Genomic DNA, 26,456 nt, shown 5'->3' with positions numbered 1-26,456 from the left:
GAAATGCTTTACCTATATTTTAAAGGAAAAATATTCTTAAGGCAACAAATTGTAGCATACACAGAGGCAGTATGTTTTGCTTACGGAAAATAAAATCTCCTTGTAATTTAAATCTCTTTAAAAACTGCATTTCTCCATATATGCACACTTTCTTATTCATACATAATAGTGACCTCAACCACCATGTAATGTGTAAGACTTTTATTGCTGGAATCTTAAAAAGCATAAGTTACATATTTTGAGGAAATAGTCTGACTTTTTCACTTCAGGATTCTCTCCAACTGAACAAAAGTAGTTTTAATAAAAGCTCAGCTAATTCAGCCTCATAAAATAAAGAGGTATATAAACATGAGTTTATTAATATATCTAATGAATAATGGAAATAGGTTAGGTTTTGTTTTTTGGGACAACATTCTTCAATAAGAATGTGAATTGAAAATGTAGTGAAATGCGACTTTGGATATTTAGGCTGTATTGCTGGCAGGATCTTGACTCTCATTCGTATAGTTCACATTGGTGTATTAGAGTACTGTGATTTTTGAGTTCCTTAAAGATAGATTTCAGTTATACAAACAGTGCAAGTGATCCATTATTGTTTACTGAAAATTCTCACACATACTTTTCGAGAGACAAGGTACTCAGTTGAAAATCACACTTTCCTTGGGATATGGGAATGGAATGATGATACCACACAAAACAAGGACCTAGCTTGCAAGGTCCCATCTCACATTCTATCAAGATACTAACCACTCTGTGATTAAAGTCAGTATGAGACACTAACTTATTTCTTATTTTATGCCTTACATACCATTTGTAATTTCTACATTTTAAAAGACAAAGAAAAAAGAATACCTTGGAAATTACACATTCCAAAATAGTATAGTACCTATGAATTTGTAAACTTTTCGTGAAGGAACTCTTCAAATCATTTTAGAATTAGCAATACGAAGACTTGTACAATTTCCAATACCTCAAAAAACTCAAAGATGAATTACAGACTTTTCAATATTGAGTTGAATTTTAATTGACTTAGAATTTTGATATAAAAACACATTTCATAAAGTATGACATGTGAAGATTGTCTCCCTGTTTTCAGTAAATTTTGTTCTAATGTGAGAGTAAGTAATATCTCTTAATTTTTAAACTATTTCATGGGTATGACCACTGAATTTCTCAATTAGAGTAGGCCCACTGAGTAACCCCTATCGTCTGCGGTTCTACAAGTATTATAAAAAGGGATTTTGGAACAGTTCAGAGTTGTATTTTACATAGGAAGCCTTCAAATGGAATTGGATATATATATATATATATAGTAAGCAAGACTCGCATCTGCCTTCTATGAGCACTTTAAATAGGGTCTAGAATTAGAAGGCATAATTTTGTTTTCTGTCTCTTTCCTAAATCTATAAAATGGGATAGTATTTCCACATTCCTCCCTGGCAGAAATGTTGTGAAGAGGAATGAAATAAATCTCTGTTGCACGTATATAAAAATAAAAATTTGTTTACTTCAAATTTTAAGAAACTTTCACTTAATATAGAGAAAGAAAAATAGTTTATTGAAACATTAAGACAATGTTCCAATGTAATTTTGTGATCTTTTTGGTCAGAGAAATTTGTTTTGGTTTTGGTTTTGGTCTTAATCTCTGCATTATGAGAGAAGCTAAAGTTTTCCCCCCATATCTCTGATTAATAATATTTAAAAAAACTCTTTAAAAATGACACTGATATCCTAAAAAAAAGCACAGGATAGGTAAATGAACATTTAATGCTTTGTTTTTGGAATATAAAACTCCATTTCTCTTGCCACATGAACACTTCAGAAAAAATAGTAAGTGGTATACGAAAACACTTGAAAAGCATGAAAACTAATGAATGAAGAAAACAGTCTAGCATATGTTTGAATTTAAGAAACACAAGAAAAGGCTATTTTGGGACCATGAGATCTTTCAGATGGACTTAAAAAAATATTATGCTATAAACATATTTTGCTGTTTGTAAACATAAACACAAATGCATATTAAGGGATAAATTATAATACTATTCTAGAAATTACATACATTAACATCTTACTTGCACTAAAAAACAATTTATTCAACATTGGGTATTTGTAAAAATAGATTTTTTTTGAGAAGTAAAATAATAGAATCTCAAACCAGCTGTGATGGCATATAGTCAAAGATCAAAGCTAAAAATGTAGGCAATATGGGGCATGGTGTAACTAAAATTTAGGCATCAGGTTTCACTCAGAAATATTACAGAAATATCTTCTATCAGTGGGTAGAGAAATATTACAGAAATATCTTCTATCATTGGATAGATTTAAGTCAATGAAGAAAGAGTATTTGAAATATTAACATTATTATATATCTGTACAGATTTCATAACAAGTGGGCAAGTAGAGTGATGAAAAATACTTTGATATCAAAGGTGGCAACATCAAATTACCAATATCATTTTATAAATGACACATGATGTATTTGAAATACATTTGGTTTTCTAATGGAAGATAGAGCAAAGCTCAGAACTCTGGAGCATTGAGGAAGTTTTAATATAGTTGAACTGTAGAACCAAAGACCTAAATCAATGTCTTCAAAATTATGCTTCTCAGATCCTGAGATTTCCATAAGGTATATCAAGGTACCTTTAAAAGCCAGTAAATTTACAGTGGGCAATTTTAATGTATATGCATTGCATTTTATTAAGGTAAAAACCAACCACACATGAGTGGTCTTTCCAGGAATGAAAAACAGTGACATTCCAATATCCCCAAAAGTCTAACAACCTTTGTTCTGTAATTGTAAATATGTCTATTCACAAATGATGATGATAGAGACTTTCCTTTGAAAATTTTTATGTGGTAATTGACTTATACTGATATGATTATACATATGAAATTAGGTGATAAGATTTCAGTCAAGATTTTTCAGTATTTTACTGACTCTACTAGGAAAATTATTCTTCTCAGCCTTTAATTTCCATTATAAAAGATTGTTTTCTCATCAATGCTTTAATCTAAACAAATACTATCTTTTTTTTTTTAATTTTTTTTAACGTTTATTTATTTTTGGGACAGAGAGAGACAGAGCATGAATGGTGGAAGGGCAAGGAAAGAGGGAGACACAGAATCGGAAGCAGGCTGCAGGCTCTGAGCCATCAGCCCAGAGCCCGACGCGGGGCTCGAACCCACAGACCGCGAGATCGTGACCCGGGTGAAGTCGGACACTTAACCAACTGAGCCACCCAGGCGCCCCAACTAATACTATCTTTAACTGAAACTTCTTAGTGACTTAAAATTCAATTATAAAATGGAGTTTCAGAAAGCTGTTTAACAATAAACATATTTGAAACTTCCATTCTTTCCCAGTAGTAATTTTGGACAACTCTCTTACAGTCTAATTATATAAGATAAATGATGTTTGTTTCTTTGCTTTGTTTCATTTCACTAAGAATGCATTAAAAACATTCTGGATCTTTCATATATTTTTCCACAAAAACTGTTGGCATTTTATTAAGTATCTAAGCATATTTGTGGCTAAATCATTCATTCATTCATTCATTCATTCATTCAGTGTACGCACACATACGTACACACATAAATATACATACACACACAAATCCCTCACTGCCTCCACAACTGCTAGCATTATTTGAAAAAAATATTAGAAAAATGATTGTGTTATCTTAGGGTTTTTTGTGAAGGAAGCATTCTGCCTTTCCACTTTTCCTTAAATCAAGCATTTAAGATCTAGCTAAAGTTTGTTTTTGCCAATATTTCTAAGTCATGTCTTCATGAATGTTCATACTCTCATTATCTTTGAGATTTACTTCAAGGTAGGCCCGTATTTTGATCTTTTTTTCCCAAGATGTAAAATCTGCCTATTCTGCATCAGTGATGATTTATCTCTTATGGCAATTCTACTTAAGACTCAAGTAGCTTGAACAATTCAGCAACCATTTTTGTTTGTTTGTTTTAGCTTTTCATACAGCAGTTTAAAAAAAATCACAGTGTAAAGCCATATTTATGTTATACTTTAGCCATTGCCAGATTTCAGGAATTTGTGGTTTGTCATCAAAGCCCCATGCTCATAAAAGAATTTGTGGAGTAAATGAAATCATGTGGAATAAATCTCTGCCTTCATATTAACCTCAAAATTTTCCTTCAAATACACAATTTTCAAAAGGTTGAGAAAAAGATCTCTGATTTTTGGCAACCTGCTTGTAACTTTCTCCTGTTCTCAGAAGATCACTGATATCCACTCCACCATTTCTCACTTGTACACACGCATGCATACATATTCACACCAGTTTTTGTAATCAACAAATAGTAATTTACACCTAGAGAATACAAGTTACAATTTACAGTACCCCAAGGAAGCCCTATACTTCTCTAAAATGCATTTCAGAATATCTTTCCCCAGCAAGTTTTACCTACAGATAAGAGCTCAATACAGTAGTACAGCGATGTAGAATTTTTAATCTGGGAAGAAATTATCTACATTATTTCACTTTTAACATGATAGCACACTATTGTGCAGGAGTCCCTCTAAATCTGTGAATAGAGCTCTCTGATCTTTTGGCCTAGCCTATAGTTTTATAGCTATAACCCAGATATATATTTAGGATTTGCATTTGTAAGTAATTAAAACTAGCCCTTTGGACCCTGATCTCCAATATGTGCATATTTTTTACTTCACCAGTATCAAATTAGAAATATCACTTCAAATACCTGAAATTATTCACGCTTAAAATATTAAAAAAACATTTAAAATTACATGTGGTTCTGTTCTCCAATGCCACATATATCCACAATGATTACCAAAAAAAAAAAAAAAAATTCCAGTTAAGTTATGGTCATTCCATGGTTCTTAGAGAGAAATGGTGATTTGAAGTAGCATTTCGTCAAGAGGTAGCATTCCATTTCCATATATGATATGATTTTCATCTTAATGGAACAACAAACACACAAACATGTTAAATGTGAAACAGATGCTACAATCTACAATCTTACAGCTTCTGGTTTAAATCAGGACCACAGTAAAAGCTTTGGAAGAGAAGTATGAATGCTTGAGATAAGGATGATGTGCTCTATGTATATTTTATTGACAACTATCCCTTGTGAAATCACTTGTTAAGATTCCCCTTTGGAAATTGGTTTCCATCTACTCTCCTTTTAGGCATACCTGGTGCACTAACTGTTAAAATGTACACAAATGGAGAAAAAAAAAAAAAGGAATGCTGACGATAATACATAGAGGTGGGACATTACATAGGAGTGAAAGCAGGAGGGGAACACTAACCATATTAGGCTTGGATGGGCAACAGCGCACAGGGAAGAAGCCCTTCCACAGCCACATTCGCAGCAACTGAAAAGCAAACAAGAGAGCCCAAGATAAGGAAGAGATCCCACTCCCTCAGTATAGCATAAAGACACTATGAATTTAGACAGGTGTCAGCTTTGCTTTTCAAAAGCAAAATCCCTAAACGCATTACAATGAAACTTCTTCCACAATGCCTTTCAAATTAAAAAGCATTTTATGGATTTAAGAAATACAGAGCTATATTAAATAGTTATTTTTATTTTTCTTAAAATGCTTATTCAGTAGGAAATATGAGCCAATGTATTTGATTATGCAATTAATATAGACATACAAATAAAAATGTAAGCCCACTTAAATATATCTTTCCTCAGGAATTCCTGCAAAATTTATATTCAGAAGACATGCTAAATTGTCCTTTAAATACATGTTTGCATAGAACCTATAAATTTAGGAGGGAGAGTAATGTCCTGTCCATTTGACCCACTGATTTCTTATGCCAGTGGCATTATTTATCACAGCTTATCAAGATGTTATGCTTACATGACTTCTCCAATCACCTATGGAAGGCTACCAATTTAAATTTACATATTCAGGTTTAAAAAATGCATCTCCAAATATATATTTGTAGAGCTATTGCTATATTTAAAAAAGCAAACTACATATAATACATGCACTTTTCTGGATACTGCAACATTCAAGATTCTTTCAAATTTTTCACATATTCATAAAAAATCCAGAAAATACCAAGTAAATTATTTTATAAAATGCACTTTGTTGTTAGAAACCACATAAACTGATCACAAGATATAACATAGAATTTATTTAGTGCTTCAATGCATTCATTTGTCTATATATTTTATGAATAGCATTCATAGTGATTTCAAGAGAACTGAGAAATGAGCTCAGCAATGATACCATAAACCAGCAGGCCAAGGGTTTTGTTTTTTCTAAAATCTGTCTGTTTTGAACTTTAATTACTTGAAATGCATCTACTCTATTTTATAACAAATAAAGAGAAGAAAATAAAATATAAACATACAACAAATTTGGAAATGCTAACAAAGGTAGGCAAATATTTCCAAATTAAATTTCAATGGGTCTTTTTCAAAGGAAAAGTAGGCAATGTTTTACATATATTTTTTTTTCTTTTTTTTTTCCGGAAAACTGATGATGTTTTAATTTTTAGGACTAGTAATTGTCTGGAAATTTGACTGTCACTAAAGTGAAATCCTAGTAAATAAAAATGTTTCCTGTGACATTTATTTCCTATTTGACTATTTATTGTAATGCATTTTTTAAAATATGCCAAAACTTATTTCACTGTGGAGATAATGAAATACAAAGTTACAGGATATCAAAATACTGAAATACTTAAAGATTAGGTAAAACATCTGTGAAGTACTTTGGCAGATCTTGATATATTTCTTTGTAATTCCATTTATTTCATAAATATCTTAAACACTGATCTCTTCTATAAATTAATTTTCCTAATGTTTCTTTTTATATTAGCACTCAGATTATGGGTTGATAAACTACAGCCCATGAACCAAAACTAGCCCCCCACTTATTTTTGTAAATGCAGTGTTGTTAGAACACTGCCACACTCTACTTGTTATTTGTGGCTTGTTTAGTGTTGTTCTGACATAGTTGAGTAGTTATGATGGACAATGTACGGTCTGCAAAGGCTAAAACACTTACTATCTGTCCTTAAAGAATGTTTGACTTCTTTTCTTAGACTATCAGTTTCCTAAGATGAGGATGATTCTTTAATCGTTTTATTTCTTCACAGTTTAAACGAAATGAATGACACCCGCAAGTAGTCAGTGCTTTACTGTAACTGATATTAACAATGGAACAATTATTTAAATTTACTGATAGCTATGAATGTGGAAAGTTTGCAGGTATGTGTTAATTTCAAACAACACATTTTCAACTCCATCAGTAATAAATAATAATTGTTGACAAATGTATCTATTTTTCAGTGATTAATAAAAAAGGATGATGTCATCTCCTAATAAAGTACAAACATACTTCTAGTTCAGGGTACACTGTTTATAAACTCATGTAGAATTGTGTTTAGGAAGGTGATAACTTCACTGTGGTTGGCCATTACCTATTAGGATTTCATAGTCAGCCAGTGTTCTGAGACTCCAAAAACACACGAATGATTCTAAAAATAATATTTTTTCAGTCCTCTTAATTTGAAAATTATAATAAGATTTTTTTCTTATAGTTTAATACATACACACACATACACACACATACACATGCAATTCGCAGTAACGCCAAATCCACGAAGAACTTAAACCACCATACTTAGCGCCAAGATTTTAAAGTTTTAATAAACTTTAATCAAAAATATGAAATCATGTAAAATCAAACACTTGTGCTACTGCTTTTATCTGAGTCATTGCTTTAGATTTGCACTGAGAGTGTCTTTGACTTGTTTTAAGTGGCATAAATAAATTACCTTGGACAAATTAGTTAACCTCTTTGTGTTTCAGTTGACAGCTATAAAATAGAAATCATAATGGATCCTATCTCAAAGGTTTTTTAAAAATGAAGTGAGAATACATAAATTCACTTAGATCAATATCTGCCATATCATGCATTTTGGGAGAAGAGCGGTAGTTTATTCCTTTTAGTAATATCATACTTAGAGTGATAAACTAGATACTTATTACCTCAGATGAATTAGCCTTTTGATGATCCATATAATATCATCATACTAAGTATTTCCATTTACAGTGTAACTAAATAGCTAATTATATTCAGACCAATTCATATAAATACAAAATGGTCAATGTAATTTTTTGGGGAAAAACTCAGTTCTACAAAATATATTTTGTAAGGATTTAGTGATCACAGCACCCGATGTATTATTCTGTTATCAAGAAGATTAAAACTGAAGTTCCTTTTCTATGAATATCTGAAGCAGTATAGCCACCCCCCCCCCAAGTAAATGTTTTAAAAGAAAGTCTGAGGATGCTGTCACAGTAACACCTCAGCACCAGATGGTATACATGTTCTTTCCTTAATCAATACATACTTGAAGTACAGGTTGAAAATGCTTACAAGCCTCAGAGATAATTTAGAAATAGAAACCAAAATGTGCTAGAAATAGCAGCCAATCTAATTTATGTGAGCTATGGTTCAACACAGCACATCTGCATTCTCATCAGTTTTTAGCACCTGGAAGTCTGTAAGTAACGGCACGCAGCTATAACAAGTTTTATCCAAGTTTAAAATAGTTTAGCTCTCCCAGGCTTATAATGAAAAACTGCTGGTCTTTGTTTTAACAAGATATTTCGACTTGTCCTTCGGAAGATTAAAATATGATAACAGAAGCTCTCCAGACCCAAAAAAGATTCAAATGAAATTACTTTAGCCAGGACTTACACAGAGTTGATCAATACATGCACGAAGTGTGTCAGTGTAAGTAAGATAACCTCCCTCCTACCAAAGCAAGGTGATTATAACTCTAGGGAAGAAATTCTCAAAGATACTAGATCAGAGAACCAAGACTACAGGCTATGGATAAATGATTTAAATTCTTAAACAAGAGATCATACAAGCAGAAAAGAAAAACACTAAGATCTTAATAGATGAATGAGAGAAAAGCAGGAAGAGTAATTTCACAAAACAAGTACTTTAATCAGGTAACAAATATTTTCAGTTTACTGATTAAAAAAAACTTAAAACGGGTAAGAAAACCAAAAGGTTCTGTAGTTTCCCCATTTATAAATAACTTATGTTCTTTTTTTTAGAATTTATTTTTATGTTTATTTAATTTTGAGAGAGAGAGACAGTGCAAGCAAGGGAAGGACAGAGAGAAAGAGACAGAATCAGAGGCAGGCTCCAGGCTCTGAGCCATCAGCACAGAGCCTGATGGGGGCCTCAAACTCATAGACTGCAAGGTCATGACCTGAGCCCAAGTCGAATGCTTAACCACTGAACCACCCGGCCACCCCTGTGGTTTCCCCACTTAAAATAAAACAACAACAACAGATGGTACTCAGTGGTAGAGAAAACAGAGTGGCGCTTAGGCCACCCTGAAAAGTGAACCAATCCTTTAGGAAACAATCCTCCAAAACCTATCAAAGAGCAAGACACCACTGTATAGCAAAAGAATGAAGATTATGGTGTTTGTAGCCAGGGGCAGTCCTGGATGTATCCATTACTATATGTATAGTCTGGGTAAACCAGGCATTGATGTAAATGAGATAATAGTGGAGACTCTATGACAAGGCAGTTTTGAAGAATGAGTTTCATAATCCAGTGTGAGGCTCTTCACATTGTCCCAGATTCAAAGTGACCGCTTTGAAGTTTTAAAACTGACAATATTATAATAATCTGGTCCTGGGGCAAAGAATGAGGTACAGAAAATATACATGAGTCTGGGTATATTAAAGGAACTAAATAGCTAATGAATATTTTGAAATAAACAAATTATATTTGTGGAATCTATGATGTGATGAAAATCAATAAGATATATAATATTTAATTAGTGTGTAGAGAAATAAAGTGGTAACAAGTATTTTTTTAAGAGCTATTGTTGGAGTGTTACATTAATTAGCATTATGGGGCGATTTTAATTTTCTCTGCAGTTTTTGGGGGTTATTCCATTTTATAATTTTAAGAAAATGATACAAATTATTTAAACAATTCCAATTATGATGTTTATCACAATATGCTGTCATTTACACTCTATCAGCTTTTAAATGATGAAAATAATTTAGATGTGTAACAAATATTTAAAACAGAAGAGCAGAGGAAATTGTTCACTGATAGTTAACATTGACAATGTTAATTGTCTTCCAGATTAAAAAAAAATCTTGTAATGCTGTATCTTTTGCATCTGTGTCTTAATTCCTTGCCCTCTTTTAAGACTTAGTACTGATTTCCGGTTGAAGCCAGGCTAAAACTCCGCAGAAATCTTTTGCAAAAACTGAGCGAGGGATAAAAAGCATAAGTATAATGTATGTGGCTCCCAAACTCTACTCTTCATTCTCCATGCTTCTGGCACAAAGGCAAAAAATTATTCCACCCTGAAAAGAAGGTAATGCAAAATGGTTATAAAGAACTTTTTTTTAATTAATTTTTTTTAATTGTGATTTTGAGTTACTCTGAGGGGAACACCACATATAATACATATGTTGGAATTTATGTGTGCCATTCAATCACTATTTCCAAGTCGTAGTCTAGACAAATTAGAAAAAGATATAGTTATATGCCGTAATTTTTCAATCTTTTTTCTAGTTCTCTGCTTTATTCTCATTCGAGAGCTTCTTATCCTTCAGAAACGGTTACAGGTGCCTCCCTATTATCCCCTGGGATGCTTTACTAACAATAGTCCTGCCTAAGTACAAGTCCCTGGTAGATGGGTTTAAAACATTAGTGGGGAAAAAAAATAAGAGAAACATCAGTGTATCTCTTAGTCTTACCTAATCAAGTTCCAAGCATTCTCATATCTTTCTGTGAAATAATAAGAAACATATATAGTATCTGCTTCTCAGTTTCTGACACAGAATTCCTTAAATCCTTGTATATAGGGGTACTAAGAGAATCTTTTGTTCTAACATTTATCTTTGACCCCAGTTCCTGGCACAGAGCTCCTAAAACTCTTGTAATTTCCTAAGTGATAAGAGCACTAGGAGCATTTCTCATTCTATATTTGGTCTTTGACCTTGGTTTTTAACACAAAGCTCTTAAATCTCTAGGAATTTCCTGGGTGATAAACATTTCTTTTGTACTAATGAAGTGGCTCTTGGTTGTTTCCTAGATGGAGGCTGGTCACCAGAAACACCTAGGTCATGATTAGAAGTATGGAATTTTCAGGGACACCTGGGTGGCTCAGTTGGTTAAGCATCTGACTCTTGATTGCTCAGATCATGATCTGACAGTTTTGAGATAAAACTCCACACTGGGCTCTGTGCCTGCTTGGAGCCTGGTTCAGATTCTCTCTCTCTCTCTCTCTCTCTCTCTCTCTCTCTCTCTCTCTCCACCCCTCTCTGCTGCTCACACACAGGTGCTTTCTCTCTCTCTCAAAAAAAAAAATTAAAAATAGAAGTATGGAATTTTCAGTTACACCCCTCACTTTCCAGAGAGGGGAAAAGGGCTAGAAAAGGAGTTAGTGATCAATCATGCCTACATCATGAAGCCTCCATAGAAATCCCACGTCCAGAGTCCAGAGAGCTTCTCATTTGCTGAACACATCCATGTACTAGGAGGGTGATTTACCTCAACTCCATGGGCTAGAAGCTTTTGCACTTAGGACTCTTCCAGACCTTGTCCTATGTTTCTCTTCAACTGGCTACTCATCTTAAAACTTAAAAGTTTTTGTGGAGAACCCTGCTATAACCTTTCTTTCTTTCTCCACAAATAGCCTGTTAACAGGTTAAAAAAAAAATCTGATCAATTAATTCACAATATATTACATACCACACTTAAAATGCCTCCATATGGGTCAAGCCCTTACTGTAGCAAAATATAGCAAATTCTGTTCCAAAGTATTAAAGGATAGGTGCCATAACATTACTCAATGACCCAAACTCTACTATTAGTCAATTAGTCAAAGACACGTGTAAAATAGAGATAAAATCATATAAGTGACTAAGGTAAAGTTTACATAATTATACATACGTCAAAGATTTATAAAATAAAGACAAATCCCCAAACTCTACCAATCTAAATGTGCCATATGCAGCCATCCCTCAAGGATAAAAGTCACAAAAGCAAACAAACAAAAACCTACTGACTTTAACTTTGGAATCAGGAACTCTTTTTATTTCTTTCTCTGAAAATGACTATTAGGACCTAGAAGGAAAGCTTGATGTGAGTTATCTTTAGACAACATTTCAGTTGATCTATTTTCCCAAGGTATATTTTAATGAAGATTTCTATATTTCTTTTAATCATTCTCATAGGCCAAATATCATTACAAAGCAGGTTCTTTTTCCATGAATGCCACAGGTAAAGCCACTGATGCAACTAGAAAATGTTATTGAACATGTTAGATTCAGTCTGCTTATTCCAGGATATATTTAGGAAATCAAAATGAATTTTACCAAATATTAACCACCTTTGTAAATTTTTTTGCTGCAGGAGTGGACACAATAATTCTCCTTATTAGCAAACATTTACTAACAATCTATGTGCTGTGCTTTAAGAATAAGAAATTATATAAAAACAACTTTGAAACCACATTATGCAATAATTCTATACCTAGCCACAGATTAGAGCAACAGGTGATATTTAAACCAACTAACAAACAAAAACCAATGCCCAGGCCTCACCCTAGAACAATTAAGTCAAAATATTGTAGCTTGGTTGTGGGACCCAGGTATCATTATTTTTCAAAAGCTGTCAGTGGATTCTAAATTTCCTCCAGATAGACACTGCTGATCCAATAGGTACTCAATAAATACTTCTTGTATTGAATGTTGTGTCTTATAATAGTCTTAGGGGAATTTGCCTAATGAATACAAAAGGAAAGGTTTTTAATTAGCATATTAATGGTCTGCTGTTAATAAAAACTTCTGAAGTGTCTAGAGGTGCCTAAAAACAATTTGTTCTCTGGTAAGTACTTTAAATAATTCCCCAGAAATCTGTAACCATACAACCATGTAAACCATGAAGACTGGTTTGTTAAGTAACTGTAAATTCCATTGTATTCTCTACCTTTTTACACCACAAGTTTTTTTTTCCTAACATTTATCCTTACACGTTTAATTGCTAAGTTTAATGTTTAACGACAGATTCTTTTGAACATCTATATTTCTATATTAGCTACTTGGATTAAATAGTAGTCATAATATCTCAAAAATAGCAACACTATAAAATTATCTGTATTCAGCTTCTCTATTTCTCCCTTGTGTCTATTGGACCACAGACTTACATATAGTTATATGAAAGCAAACTCAGTTTTGCCACAGATTTGTCAGAAGAGCTTTCAAGAAGTGGATATCTTGATATAAAAGATTTTCTTTGAACTGTTACTGAACTGGAGTAAACCAGAACCACATCTATATTTAGTTACATAATTTTACATGTTACATAGACATATATATCATATTTGTATAAAAGAAAGCTCATGCCTTTAATGAAGCAGGAAGAACGGAGATCAGGATAGGGAGGGTCACAGGTAGAGGCTGTGAAGGCCTTGTAGATGTCCAGGGAGTCACAGTAAACTGAATACACTATGTGCATTCATTCTTATATGCCTTCCTTAATGCTCACTATCAACAAACTCAAAACTCCTCTTCATCTTTCAGGTCCAGCTTAATCTTACCATTTCTGTAACAATACTTCTGTATTCATCAAGGAGAAAATAACCATACCCTCTATTTATTCTTGTACCAATTGTTAAAAATACAATACTAACCGTTACATTGAAATGACATGTGTTACTATTCAACTGCCCATGCTATGAAAGTAGGAAGCATATCAAAGACTCAAATCCCATTAAAAAAGCAAACCCTACAGGTCACCAAGGTCAGACAAATCTACTTTGGTGAGCCATAGCAAAAAGAGGTTACAGGATCTATCAAGTACTTATGCAAAAGGCTGCTCTGGTGCAATATTTTGAACAGAAAAATCACACTTCACTTTTTGATACATTGCTTAAATGTTTTTATATTACTCAAATTTGAAGATTAGATGTCCCTACTATATTGTTATACACTTACGTGTATACATTTATATATGACATATGTATTTACATATACATGAACATATGTAGAAATATATACATATATATATATACACACACACACATATATATATATGTAAGCTATAATTTAGGTATGGTCAATAAAACACTAATGTCTTTTTACTATATTTGGACTACATACTTTTATCAACTATCTGTGATGTTTTGGTTTTAATTTTAAAGCCGGTATCCATCTTGTCAGCTCTTGTCAGATGGAAAAATGTACATTATAAATCATATCACCCTAGGCATGGCCCAAATGGCTAAAGAACATGTAGGCTGAGGCTCAAGAGAAAGGAATGCTTGCTTATTATTCAAAGAAACTGTAGGATAAGTAGTTAATCAGCACTATCCTAAAGATAGATATAGATATAGATAATGATATAGATAATGATAATGATATATAATGATATATAATGATATATAATGATATATATAATGATATATATAATGATATATATAATGATATATATAATGATATATATAATATATAATATATAATATATAATATATAATATATAATATATAATATATAATGAAGTCTCTAACAGGAAGAATAAAGATTTTCTTTTTCTTTCTTTCTTTCTTTCTTTCTTTCTTTCTTTCTTTCTTTCTTTCTCTTTTCTTTCTTTTCTTTCTTTGATTTCAAGTCTCTTGATATGGAAAAGACCTCTGGCAAGCAGAAGTGGTGCCAGAACACCTGTTAACATGACCTCCTGGGCTTCTGGTAAATGGTGTCCACCTTTTCGAAAGACCCCTGACCCCAGTTTTGCCCCTAAAATCTTCACTTGCAAGCCATCAGGGAGTGTGAGACTTTTGAGGACAAGCTTCCTATTCTCCTATGTAGTACCACACCAATAAATCACCTATCTTTTTTCACTGCAGAAGCTTGGTGTCAGTCTTTATTGGCTTGCTGTGCATTTGATAGACAAACTCTCAATCAGTCCAGTTATAATCTGCTGAAAACTCAACTTTCTCATCAAGTAGCAAATAGGAAATAGAACCTGGTATGCATTGCATAGGTAGGGGACAAACTATAAACTTTGACATCTGACCTCAAAAATCGGCAAACAGGTAGGGAAAGGAAAAGTTTGATATTAAGAACCACTAAAAATGCAAAAAAAATTTTTTTTCACCTTTGTCTCAATTTCACTCCCCCCTCTTTTTTTTCTTTCCTATATCCCTGTTTTCTGGCATTGAAAAGACATATAATTTCTTAACTTGTCTGATAAACAAAATTCTTCTTAAACAATTTCTATCCTCTCACTGCAAAATTACATGGTTTCTTTCATTAACCTATAAAATTCAAAGTGTTACTTATTTCAAATAGTCATTTATCTGATCACTTACTAAAAGCAATTCACAGTATATTCATGGCTGCACTCCTTAAATTTTTCACTCCTTTTTAATTTTTCTTCATTATTGAACACTCAGCTTATAAAAAGACCTGTCCTACTATTTAGTGAAATGCATAAGTGAGAGACTGAACGTACAAAGGGACAATGGCTAGACCAAAAAAAACAAAAACAAAAACAAAAACAAAACAGAACTTTGATGCCAGACCTGCAGCAACCAGTCTAGGAAGCCAAACCACAAGCTCTGTAGCAACTGGCCTGAGTGGTCAATTAGTCAGACTTTATCAATAAATGCCAGCTTCACTAACTTTTGTCCATTCTAAGTAGAAGACACCAAACATGCCCCACAAGCAATCCCATAGGATGTTCCGCTTCTAGTTAGCCCACCTCCAGCTATCCCATGCCAATAGCCTCCAATCAGGGAAAAACTGAAGCCTTCCCTTCTCTTCATTTTAAAGCTTTACACTCCACTGCCTGCCGTTGGGTTTCTGCCAGATGCAAGTGATGGTGGCTGATTCCCTTGCTATAGCAACTTCTTAATAAATAGCCTTTGCTTGTTCTCATTTGGGTGTTTTTTTGTTTATTTCCACAGATGAGATAACTTTACTAGTTCAATACAGGAAAATTGCATAGATTTATCCTCACAATCAACTGGCATCTTAGTTCTGTTCTGGCACAATAATAATGTTGATACACAAAATACTGAATCATGTTGCTTTCTCCTACAGGATGATGCCGTCACTGGGCAAACATCAATTACCTCCATTTATAGAAGCCGAAAGATACTGTGAGCTCCTTCCACTGAGCTTTTCCCTCCCAGTCATTTCATTATTGAAACAGGTCTATCTGTAAAGCCTCTTTGAGAAGAGTATATGACTCTTATGACTAACCTGCTTGTGCTTAGCTACTTTAGGTTTTAATTCATTTTGAGAGAAGTAGAGAGGAAAAACTAAGAACAGATAAAGTTGCAAAAAAGTGATGCTAATTTTGCCAGCTTAAAAAAATATTTTAAGCATAGTAACATTTGTTTTAAACGGCCATTTGTCTTAATGTAGAATAATATCAATTAAAAATGAGTGGGTCAAAAAAGAAGATATTAATCAAAGAAATAAGCCACTATGTAAGTTCTGACCTATTTAGCTACCTCCATTATGGCTGTTGAATATTTTTTTCAGAGTTGAATCATTTATAGCAGCATTAAATTTATAAGGTAGGGGAGTTAGAAGGACTAATGTTTAAATTTAATTGTTTCACACTCAAATAATTAAAGTAATTGTGGAAGTATACTCAAATTATCAAAATATAAGAACTGTGTTTATTTTGTGATAAACATGAGAACTGAATTAATTATGAGATTGATTTAATAAGAAACCAAGTGTTCATTTTCACATCAAACTATTCAAATTCCATGTAAGCACATTTTGTTTTCTATTCATACGGGTCAGTAACATTGAAATCATATATTACAGAAGTTGCCATAAGTTTTAAAACTTGAATATGGGCATGCCAGGGTGACTCATTCGGTTAAGCCTCTGACTCTGATTTCAGCTCAGGTCATGATGTCACAGTTCATGAGATCAAGCCCATAGCAGGCTCTGAGGTGACAGCACAGAGGCTGCTTAGGATTCTCTCCCTCTCTCTTTGCCCCTCTCCTGCTTGCACAGGCTATCTGTCTTTCTCTGAAAATAATTAAACATTTAAAAAGTTTTCAAAAAAATTGAATATAATGGTAATAAATGCTAACTATTTTAATATACACATATATATAACAATGGTCAATTATGATTGCAATTTTTTATACATACAATTGTATATCAATGTATGGAGCCATAAGAGTACTTATATAAAATATTTGTAATTATGACCATATGTGATATCCCAACAGATATTTGCTTGACCAAACAATGAAACACATTTTAAAATTATATTTAAACTGACATGATCCTGGACCAAATTAGATTAGAATGTTTTGCTAGCCCAGAGGCAGTATAGATAAAAGAATATCTATATAGACACTTACTTAGTATATACTACAAGTGAAGACCTAAAACAATTTTGGGAGAGAGTGATAAACAGTGCTTATACTTACATAAATTTGTAGAAAATAACAATTTAGATTACCCAAAAGGTACAATTAACAACTGTATCACATGCAAAACAAATGGTACTAAAAAGTAAACAAATCTTGACACTTCTAATGATGTGTCTTTAGTATACAAAGAACTAAGATTCCACTAGTCCAAGTGGGTAAAAAGCATGCATATGTAATTTATAAAACATGTAATAAAATAACTAATGAGTACAGTTATTGCATATATATTAATAAGCCTATTAAATTTCAAAAATAAAAAAAGAAATGCAATTAAAAATACAGAATATTTTTCTTCTATTAAATTAACAGACTGGCTAGTTTGTGACCCATTAGGTAGTGTCATACACTGTTGGGGGAATGGTAATTCATGCAATGATTTACAATTTGTCATTTGTCATTTGATACATTTGTCAATTTGTATCAACAATCTTAAAAATATTCATATTCACTATCCTTACATTGAATTATACAAATATGTTCTAAGGACATTAAAGATTGAAATAGCAACCCCTCTCCCTCATAACAATGACAACAGAAGAAAAGAAACAAACAAAACCAAAGGGACAGCATATGGGAAAAGTTAGACATTAGAATATCAAAGACTTCCTAAATTTTGCTTTTAAAATTTACACAGGAAAACTTTATATGATGATGTTACATCAAAGAAAAACAGAAAATAAAATTATAAATTATGAACTTAACTATACATATGTAAAGATCTTAAGTATGTATGGCCAAACATGAATATTGATTGCCTCTGGTGGATAAATATGATTAATTTTCCTCCTGCATTTTGTCTTGCATATTTTATATAATTTTTAATCAGAAAATTAAGAAATTCAAGCATAAATAAAATACCAGCTAGTAAGAAATTAGGACAATCATTGTAACCATGCCAACTAACTAACACACAGTGTAAAAAGTAGACTGAAATGTATAGAAAAGGCTGGCAGCAAGAGATCTTGGTAAGGTCAAAAAAATCAGGACGTTCATGTAAGGAAATGGCCATTAATCTAAAGTCAAAGATATGTTGGAACATTGCTAAAGCAGCCCAGCAATTGGCATATTTGAGGTCTAAGGAATTATCATACAGTGGGTGAGCAGATGGAAGGAAGCAGGATTGACAGTGATAGTCACTTCAGGACATATGATGTACTGAGACGATCCCTGATAGACTTCCAAATCAGGTTATTTAGGAGTTCCCTTAGAGTAGAGTGTTTTCAAAGGGTTGGAGACATAGCAACTGGTTCCAGTCACCCTGGCTTTGGGAACTGATAGAAACAAAGGACCCAAACTACACAAGTTCCAACCAGAGAGATGAGATGTTCAGAAGGACCTTCCATTTCAATTTCTGGAATGAACATTTACAAGCCTCAGAACTTGGGCAGAAAAATATTAGGTGGTAAAATAGACATCTATTTGGAATTCAAAATGCCAGAGGGGAGGAGGGTTGGGGATGATGAAATAGATGCAGGAGATTAAAAGGTACAAACATCCAGTTATAAAGTAAATGTCATGGGGACAAAAAGCACAGCATAAAAAATGTAGTCAATAATATTGTAATAGATTTGTATGGTGACAGATGATAACTAGATTTACCAGGATGGATATTTCATACTGCATATAATTGTTGAAACACTATGTCCTGCACCTGAAACTAGTATAATATTGCATGTCAATTATACTTCAATTAAAAAAATAAGTAATAAATAAAAACTAATACGCCATTGGTTAACATCCAGCAACTATAAGGTTTAAATTAATTTTCAAATGATGAAAAAATACAAACATTTGGAGTAAAAATGATCTATAATGACTGTATTATAAAACTATTTAAAAAAAAGTAGCTATTTTCCTATTGGAGCTGGAGAGTATGTACTAGCACTGGTTTGAAATGATTAATTATAGTTTTTTCAGATTCCAAGAAAGGCTGGGTTTATCTTGGCCATGACATTCCAAATGGCTAGAGAAGAGGTAAATCTAGCAGACCACAATATGTACATATGAAAGAGCTGGAATAGGACTAGATCAGAAAGAGTCAGATATTGACATTAAAATAAATCATCAAGAGGTCCTCATGTACTAGAAAACATCAAAGAAGTGTAAAATTCTGGTTTATCATATATTTGTCTCATCAAAATTTATGTATAATCAAAGTTCAACATTACTTATCATGTACATATTAAATTCATGCTGATTTGATGATAACTTGTTAGATTTTTACATCATCTTTTTCACGATGGGACAGAAATTAGTCATTTTGGGTGGCTCAATTTCACCTTAACATTTTCCTGAGGATGATTGGACCTGTAGATTGGCTTTTTCCTGGTAATTATACTTGTAGAAAATTAAGAAAACCAGAATAATTCTACAGATTTAATATCTACGCTGTTAAAATATTTATGCTGAACTTGGTATCCTTAAAAAAGTAGCATGTGTTACTGGCATATATGATGTCACAAACGTTAGCAGTGGGGATTTATAGTAAGATTCTAGTGCATCTAGGAAAAATAATATTAACAGAAAATATTTCGCTTAATTTTATATTTCTACATATTTTTAAACATGTTTGTTTAAATATTTGCTCTGTGATTGGATGTTCTGTTTACTTTACATTCTTTTGTGTACTATTTCTCCATATCTGTGCCAGATATCTCTTTGTACAAAATAGTGAAAGTATCAGTCAAAGTATTAAATGATTAAAGTAATAAACAAGCAAAATTACATGACTTCAATTGAAACTCAGATTCATTTTTTTTAACGAGGGCACTATTTATATATCACCTATGGGTATAATCAGTTTAAACCAATGCCTAGCACATTTCTTTCAGGAAAATCAATGAAATAGGCATAGAAGTGTCCAAGTGGCACTAGGGTCACTCAATGCCAGAGGTATGGAGAGTTCTTGGAGGTGGAGAAGAAGGGCTTGCGAGATTCGAGAGAATTTTTGAATCCTATGAAAGCTTCAGCCTGGAGAGACACTGAAGAGGAATTATAATGTTGGTGTAAGACCATCCTAAGAACACCTAAAAAACAGACAGTCTTTCCTTCACTAAACACCACAAAGAGGTCCCACTTTCCCCACTTGATATCTTGTCTTTCAAAATGGAAGTGGCAGTGTGAAGAGCAGGCAAAAAGCAAGCAAACAAAAAAACAAACAACCTACAATAAACTTCAACCATCTTTCTGGCCTTTCGATCTACCTTGGCTCAAGAGAACTCAACAAACAATGACCGTGATAGAGATGTGGAACCCAATGCCAGACCATAAGAATGGGAAGAAAAGATAACGGGTCATTTAAAAAAATAAGCAAATAAAACAGGGATTTAAAGAACAAAAGCCCCAAATAATCATTACAATTCGCCGATGTTATGCAGTATTGATGGCTTCAAGAGAGCGGAGTAATGCCTGTAGACTATTCAGAGCAAATGCATGCCGAAGACCCACCACAGGGGAGTATGCCAGTTTTCTGTGAGATTAAAAAGTCAGGAGGGTAGGAAATAATGAGAAGCAAGGAGTGAGCGATAGTAAAAAGAATTTTGGTAAGCAAAATAATTAGGATATAATATGTTTTGTAGCACTAAAACTACCACAGACATCAGATATATTTGAAGTCAATTCCTCTACATGGCACAATAAAGAATGCAGCTGTTTGAAATTGAGTTGCTAATCCATTAGAAACATTTCTTTCTTTGCAGGTTTACGAAAGTTTTTTAAAAAGAGCACAGATCTTAAACAAATGGGGTTTTTAGCTGGAGTTTAAAATCATTTGGAACATTTTACTGCCATTTGCTTCATTTTTCAGCGATGGATATATTCCTAGACATGGCTCAGGAAATTAACGGGGTTTTGTTGAATAGATGGGCTACCCTTTGGCATAGCGTAGTGCTATTGATTTTTCTCTGGAGAGCTGGATATCAGGTTCCTGTGAGAGCCTGTGTGGGCTCTGAGAGATGTAGTAAGATTCCCAGAAACCTAGCAGAGTCCTCTGTCAGAGCATAGTGTCTGCTGGCATGCTAGCATTTTCTCTTTCACATTTTATAGAAATAGAGCTTTTGGGCAAATAGAGCTTCAGACAAAAAGTGTATTCTGCTTTCTTGTATTAGGCTTTTGACCTGCTCTATGCTTCATACTTGATGAAATCTGAGTCTTTAGATTGTTTGCTATAATAATATTTATTTTTTTGCAAATCAATGATATTAACTTATCTCCATGTCATAGAATTTTTCCTCCAAAATGTTTGCCTCAATATAACTTCCTGAGAGTTGTCGTGATGTTTACGTGTTTGATCTGTGAGAAGTCGCAGGTGGGATACTCAATAATGTGGAGCAATTGAACCAGTAACTCTCTTGGGTTCAGTTTCCTAGGACGATTTACTTCCCACAGTGGGCAATTAGTTGTTGCTATGCTCCTCGTCTTTCTGGCACTATTGTGTCCTGATCCCCATTTGTCAGTTATTAATAAATTATGATCTTCTCTCTAATTATCTTTGATTCAGAGCCTTTGAAGAAAAAAGCGTGTAATCATGAGAAAATAGAAGGAATAACAACTCTCAGATATTAAATCAATACACATGCCTGGATTTATTACAGTTTCATAAAGTCACATCTGCTAATTCATAAGCCACTGAGATTTGCTTTTAATAAGAGCTTTCCTAAAATTAGTATTTACATGTGTGATTATAAATATTTGGCTATTTATCATTATTTTAAATTAGGATAGAATGAGACAAAATATTTCCACACAATATTTTTCTTACCAAAACATACCAAGTTCTGAAACTACATAATCGTAATGATGTTAGAAATGCTAAATATACTAACATATTCATGATACTCATAATCTGAAGAGAATCAGGAGAGAAATCAAACCTGTTGACCTACATTATTATTAATAAAAACTATCGCCACTTGATGCTACCAGGTGTATCATCATTCTGGCATCTGGATGCCCAGATGTCGAATGAATAATATAAGCTAGTGAAGACTTCTTCTTCCTATGTAATACTTCTTTGAAATCACTGCATTTATTTTGTGATAGTGCAAAAATTTCAGTAATCAGGAAGAAAGCACATTTATGTGTTAGGTATTCTATTACACTCTTATCAGTGTTGCTAACAGTTTTTATTTTCCAAACTATCAACATTAATAGGAAAAAACGAGACAAAGCATTTCAAATGGAGACTGATGTACGGTTTATCCTTAATTCAATAATTTATGAGGTAGGTTATGTGGAGAGACACAGAAATCTTTATCTTTTATCTTTCACTTACTGAAGAAGAAAGATGTTTACTCAATGTACTATAATTTGCAGTTGAAAGTGTTAAATTTCATGAGAACTACTGATATATTGTTCTGAGACTTCATTGGAAGGAAAAAGGCTTTGGCTAAGAGAATTAAGGAAGATTTTGTGATAGAAAATGATGCTTAATGTAGATCTTGACATGTGGGTAAGTTTTAAATACTGAGAGATGAAATGCAGCATAAGAAAAAGTCACGGAGCAAGAGCCTCTTTCCACATTTTCAGTTCTTATGCTGTGTATGAGACTGGCCCTGTCTGCAGATTCAGGTGTGAGCTCCTACCGTGCTGGGCCATACAGTGTAACCTCTCCATCCTCTTCTTAGTTAAGGTCTCAAGTGTTATCAATTGACTTAAGTCTGTGGAGCTGGGTTTTAGGTTCCTGTCAGAACCTGTACTATATGGGCTCTGAGAGTGAAAGGCAAGAACTCTAAAGTCAGAGCTGGGGTCAACACAGCGACCATTCCTTCTTCAGTGATCCAATAACTGTCTGGTCTCCTGCCATGTCAAGGGCCACTCCTCAGTCTGCTTTCACCAGATCTTTCTCTTCCACTCTCAGTGTCAGTGTTGATGGGCTCCATCCAAATAACCTTATTTTGATGAGTGGCTTTAAATATCACATTTGTGCCACAGCACTCTTCAATCATGTGCCTCCATATTGCATAGCAGACACTATCTTAGTACCTAGATCAATAAGTGTCTGTACTTTGGATTTGTTTTTGTTTTTTTTTTTATATACATCTCTGGAACGTTTCACCTATATGATCTATAATTCTCTTTTAGAATAAGTCACTTTGAATTTGGCTTCTGTCATATGCAACCAAAGGAGTCTAGGTCAAAAAAAAAAACATAGTGGTAATGCTGGAAGGTATTTTCAGGAATCCCGAACTCCAACTTCATTCCTCCAATAATAAGATCACTGGGCATTCACTGAGAATCTACACTATAATCTGTTTATTCATGATGAGCACATATCTATCAGAGGAGACATATATAGAATGATGAACTAAAAGTACTTCAGTTGGGAAAAAAAAAAACAGTTTTGAGGAAACACAGAGGCAAAATTAATCAGTTTTCACAAAATGAGGAATGGTCATAAAGTTGGTGGTATTTAATGTGTTGATTCTAGAATAAATAACTTATCTGTATAATTTTCCAGTGAAGGACTGGTGAATAATTCATTAAAATCCAGGGGCACCTGGGTGGCGCAGTCGGTTAAGCGTCCGACTTCAGCCAGGTCACGATCTCGCGGTCCGTGAGTTCGAGCCCCGCGTCAGGCTCTGGGCTGATGGCTCGGAGCCTGGAGCCTGTTTCTGATTCTGTGTCTCCCTCTCTCTCTGCCCCTCCCCTGTTCATGCTCTGTCTCTCTCTGCCCCAAAAATAAATAAAAAACGTAGAAAAAAAATTAAAAAAAAATCCAATATATTATTTATTTACCTTAGTGTCAAGAAATCACTGGCATTAATTTCTAAAAGGTGTTTTATTTATATTACTGACCAGTTTAGGGGCACTTGGGTGGCTCATTCAGTTAAGCTTCCTACTCTTGATTTAGGCTCAGGTCATGATCTCATGGTATGTGAGTTCAAGTCCCAGGTTGGTCTCTGTGCTGACAGGGTGGAGCCTACTTGGGATTCTCTCTCTCCCTCTCTCTCTGCCCCTCCCCTGCTCTGTCTGTCTCTCTCTATCTCTCAAGATAAATAAGTAAATAAGTCAGTAAATAAATAAATAGAATTATATATTGCTGATCAGTGTGGAAAGGTTTTAAACGTTAATTAATACCATTATTTTTGGCAATAGAGAATCAGTGACTTTGTATACAAGAATTCAGAGTTTCACTAAGATCATACAGTTTAATGCTTTACAAGTCATGGGGGAAGCTGTCTAATGAAGAACTAAGTCCTAAAGTCAGAGCTGCATTCAAGCCCTAGGCCCCCACTAACTAACTGTATATAGTAATTTATGTTCTAGACATTTTCTCAGAAGGAAAAAAATAACCCATGGATAAAGATCTCTGCCATCTTGGATCTTTAGACAAAAAATTAACACAAGAAATATACTTTTAGTAATATAATGGCAATTAAGTGTCATGAAGAGTCAAATCAAGGTAAGAGAGATCTGATATGCAGCAGAAGGAATCATGGGCTATGATTTTAGTTAGCTCGATTGAGAGGATGGGATTTTGTAAAGACTTGAAAGCTGGAGGAAGCCACGTGCTTCTCTGGGGCAAGGGAGCTCTAGGCCACAGGAAGAGCCAGTGCAAAAGCCTCAAGCCTGCACCATTTTTACAATGGTCAAGAAACTGAAAGAAGATCATTTTATCAAGCATAAATTGAAGATAGAACTAATACTGAGACATAGTTGTGTGAAATATTACACGTACAACCCTTGGAACAATGCCTAGTAGGTAGTATGTAATTCATGCTAGACCTTATTGTACTTATTATTACCAACATTATTACTGTGTTATTCCATTAGGCAAAGAGGCTTCTCTGAAGGTTTTATAATACTTCATGCCCTTTAAAAATCACTCACTTAGGAAGCTTTATGCTTTGATATCAAAAGTAGGCAGAGCTCTGGCACTTGTCTGAATCAAATTACACTCAAAATGCCTGCATATTTTTTTTTATTTTGACTCCAAATAAGTTTGAAAGAAAGTTTCTAAGTCCAGTGGATTTTACCATCAAAACCACTGTTTTTCCTAACCATTGTTTTTCCTAACATAAGAAATGTGACAGGCATGTAATAAGAACTCATTTTTTTTTTTTTTAGTTAATGAATCAGATCACCATTGTGGTACAAAAAAAAAAGTTACCATTTAGGAGGATTCTAATTTAAACCCTCTTTTTTATCCATAGCTGTTGTAATTCTGTTTATGAAATTCTGTCCATTGATCTGACCACGAAATTAAAGTGGAAACACTTTGAGAAAAGAACATTATCTTCTTATTTCACATGCCTGGACTTATCTCGGTGTTTGATGTGCAACAGATGTTCAATAAATGTTTGTAATATCTGAAGAATATGTCATTTACAACGTGTTATACATTAAGAGATTTGAACCAATTTACAAAAGGCTAAATTTTAATAGTATTTTTAAGTAAAAAAAAAAAAAAAAAAAAAACAAAAAACCCTGAAGCAACATCTTACCTAAATCTACTAGTTTTTTTTTTTTTCCTTGAAATTTCTAACATGGTCTCAGTATCTTAATTTTGATAGGTTAGCCTTCAAGTACACTATCCACTGAAGAATTTTTGCCTCAGAAAACTATGAGACATTTCAAGTCAATTGAGTTCCAATTGTTTAATAAACAAAGAGAGAAATAAGAGTCAGCAGTCATACATGGAGCTACAGGATTTGAACACGAACAGGACAAACAAGGGGAGATCTCTCGCTGAGAAAATAATCATTTTTACAATAAGCCGTGACTCAGACTCAATTTATAATCTCAGGAGCATCATAGTATTAAAGTCATACATTAGTAATCTTAAAATCACATCCAAGGTTAAGCAGCTTGAGGAGATTCTTCTACCTTTTCTTCTACCCCATTGGTTTTTTATTTTGTTTTCCATTTTTAAAACTGGCAAACAGATTTAACTTCTTTGTACTTACATGCAAAAATAAGTGGAAATTGTGGGAGTGCATGTATATAATGTTTGTATCTTTGACTCCTGAGCATACATGT

The 26,456-nt window shown here is 33.5% G+C and overlaps 1 protein-coding gene across 5 annotated transcripts in view; it reads right to left on the bottom strand.

The window, feature by feature from the left end:
• Positions 1-26,456, bottom strand: part of EPHA5 (EPH receptor A5) — a 349,973-nt gene that overhangs the window by 52,622 nt on the left and 270,895 nt on the right. For 3 of the 5 annotated variants that reach the window (XM_043572582.1, XM_043572578.1, XM_043572579.1), the window contains one exon: positions 5,300-5,365. The exons of the other annotated variants lie outside the window; for them this stretch is intronic. In XM_043572582.1, the coding sequence (XP_043428517.1) occupies positions 5,300-5,365 (66 nt within the window). The remainder of the gene's footprint in view (positions 1-5,299; positions 5,366-26,456) is intronic. 5 annotated transcript variants of the gene reach the window in all.

Source organism: Prionailurus bengalensis, chromosome B1 (assembly GCF_016509475.1).
Source record: "Prionailurus bengalensis isolate Pbe53 chromosome B1, Fcat_Pben_1.1_paternal_pri, whole genome shotgun sequence".
Classification (NCBI taxonomy): Eukaryota; Metazoa; Chordata; class Mammalia; order Carnivora; family Felidae; genus Prionailurus; species Prionailurus bengalensis.
The sequence above is the reverse complement of the archived record's forward strand: the minus strand, read 5'-3'. Positions and strand labels throughout refer to the sequence as shown.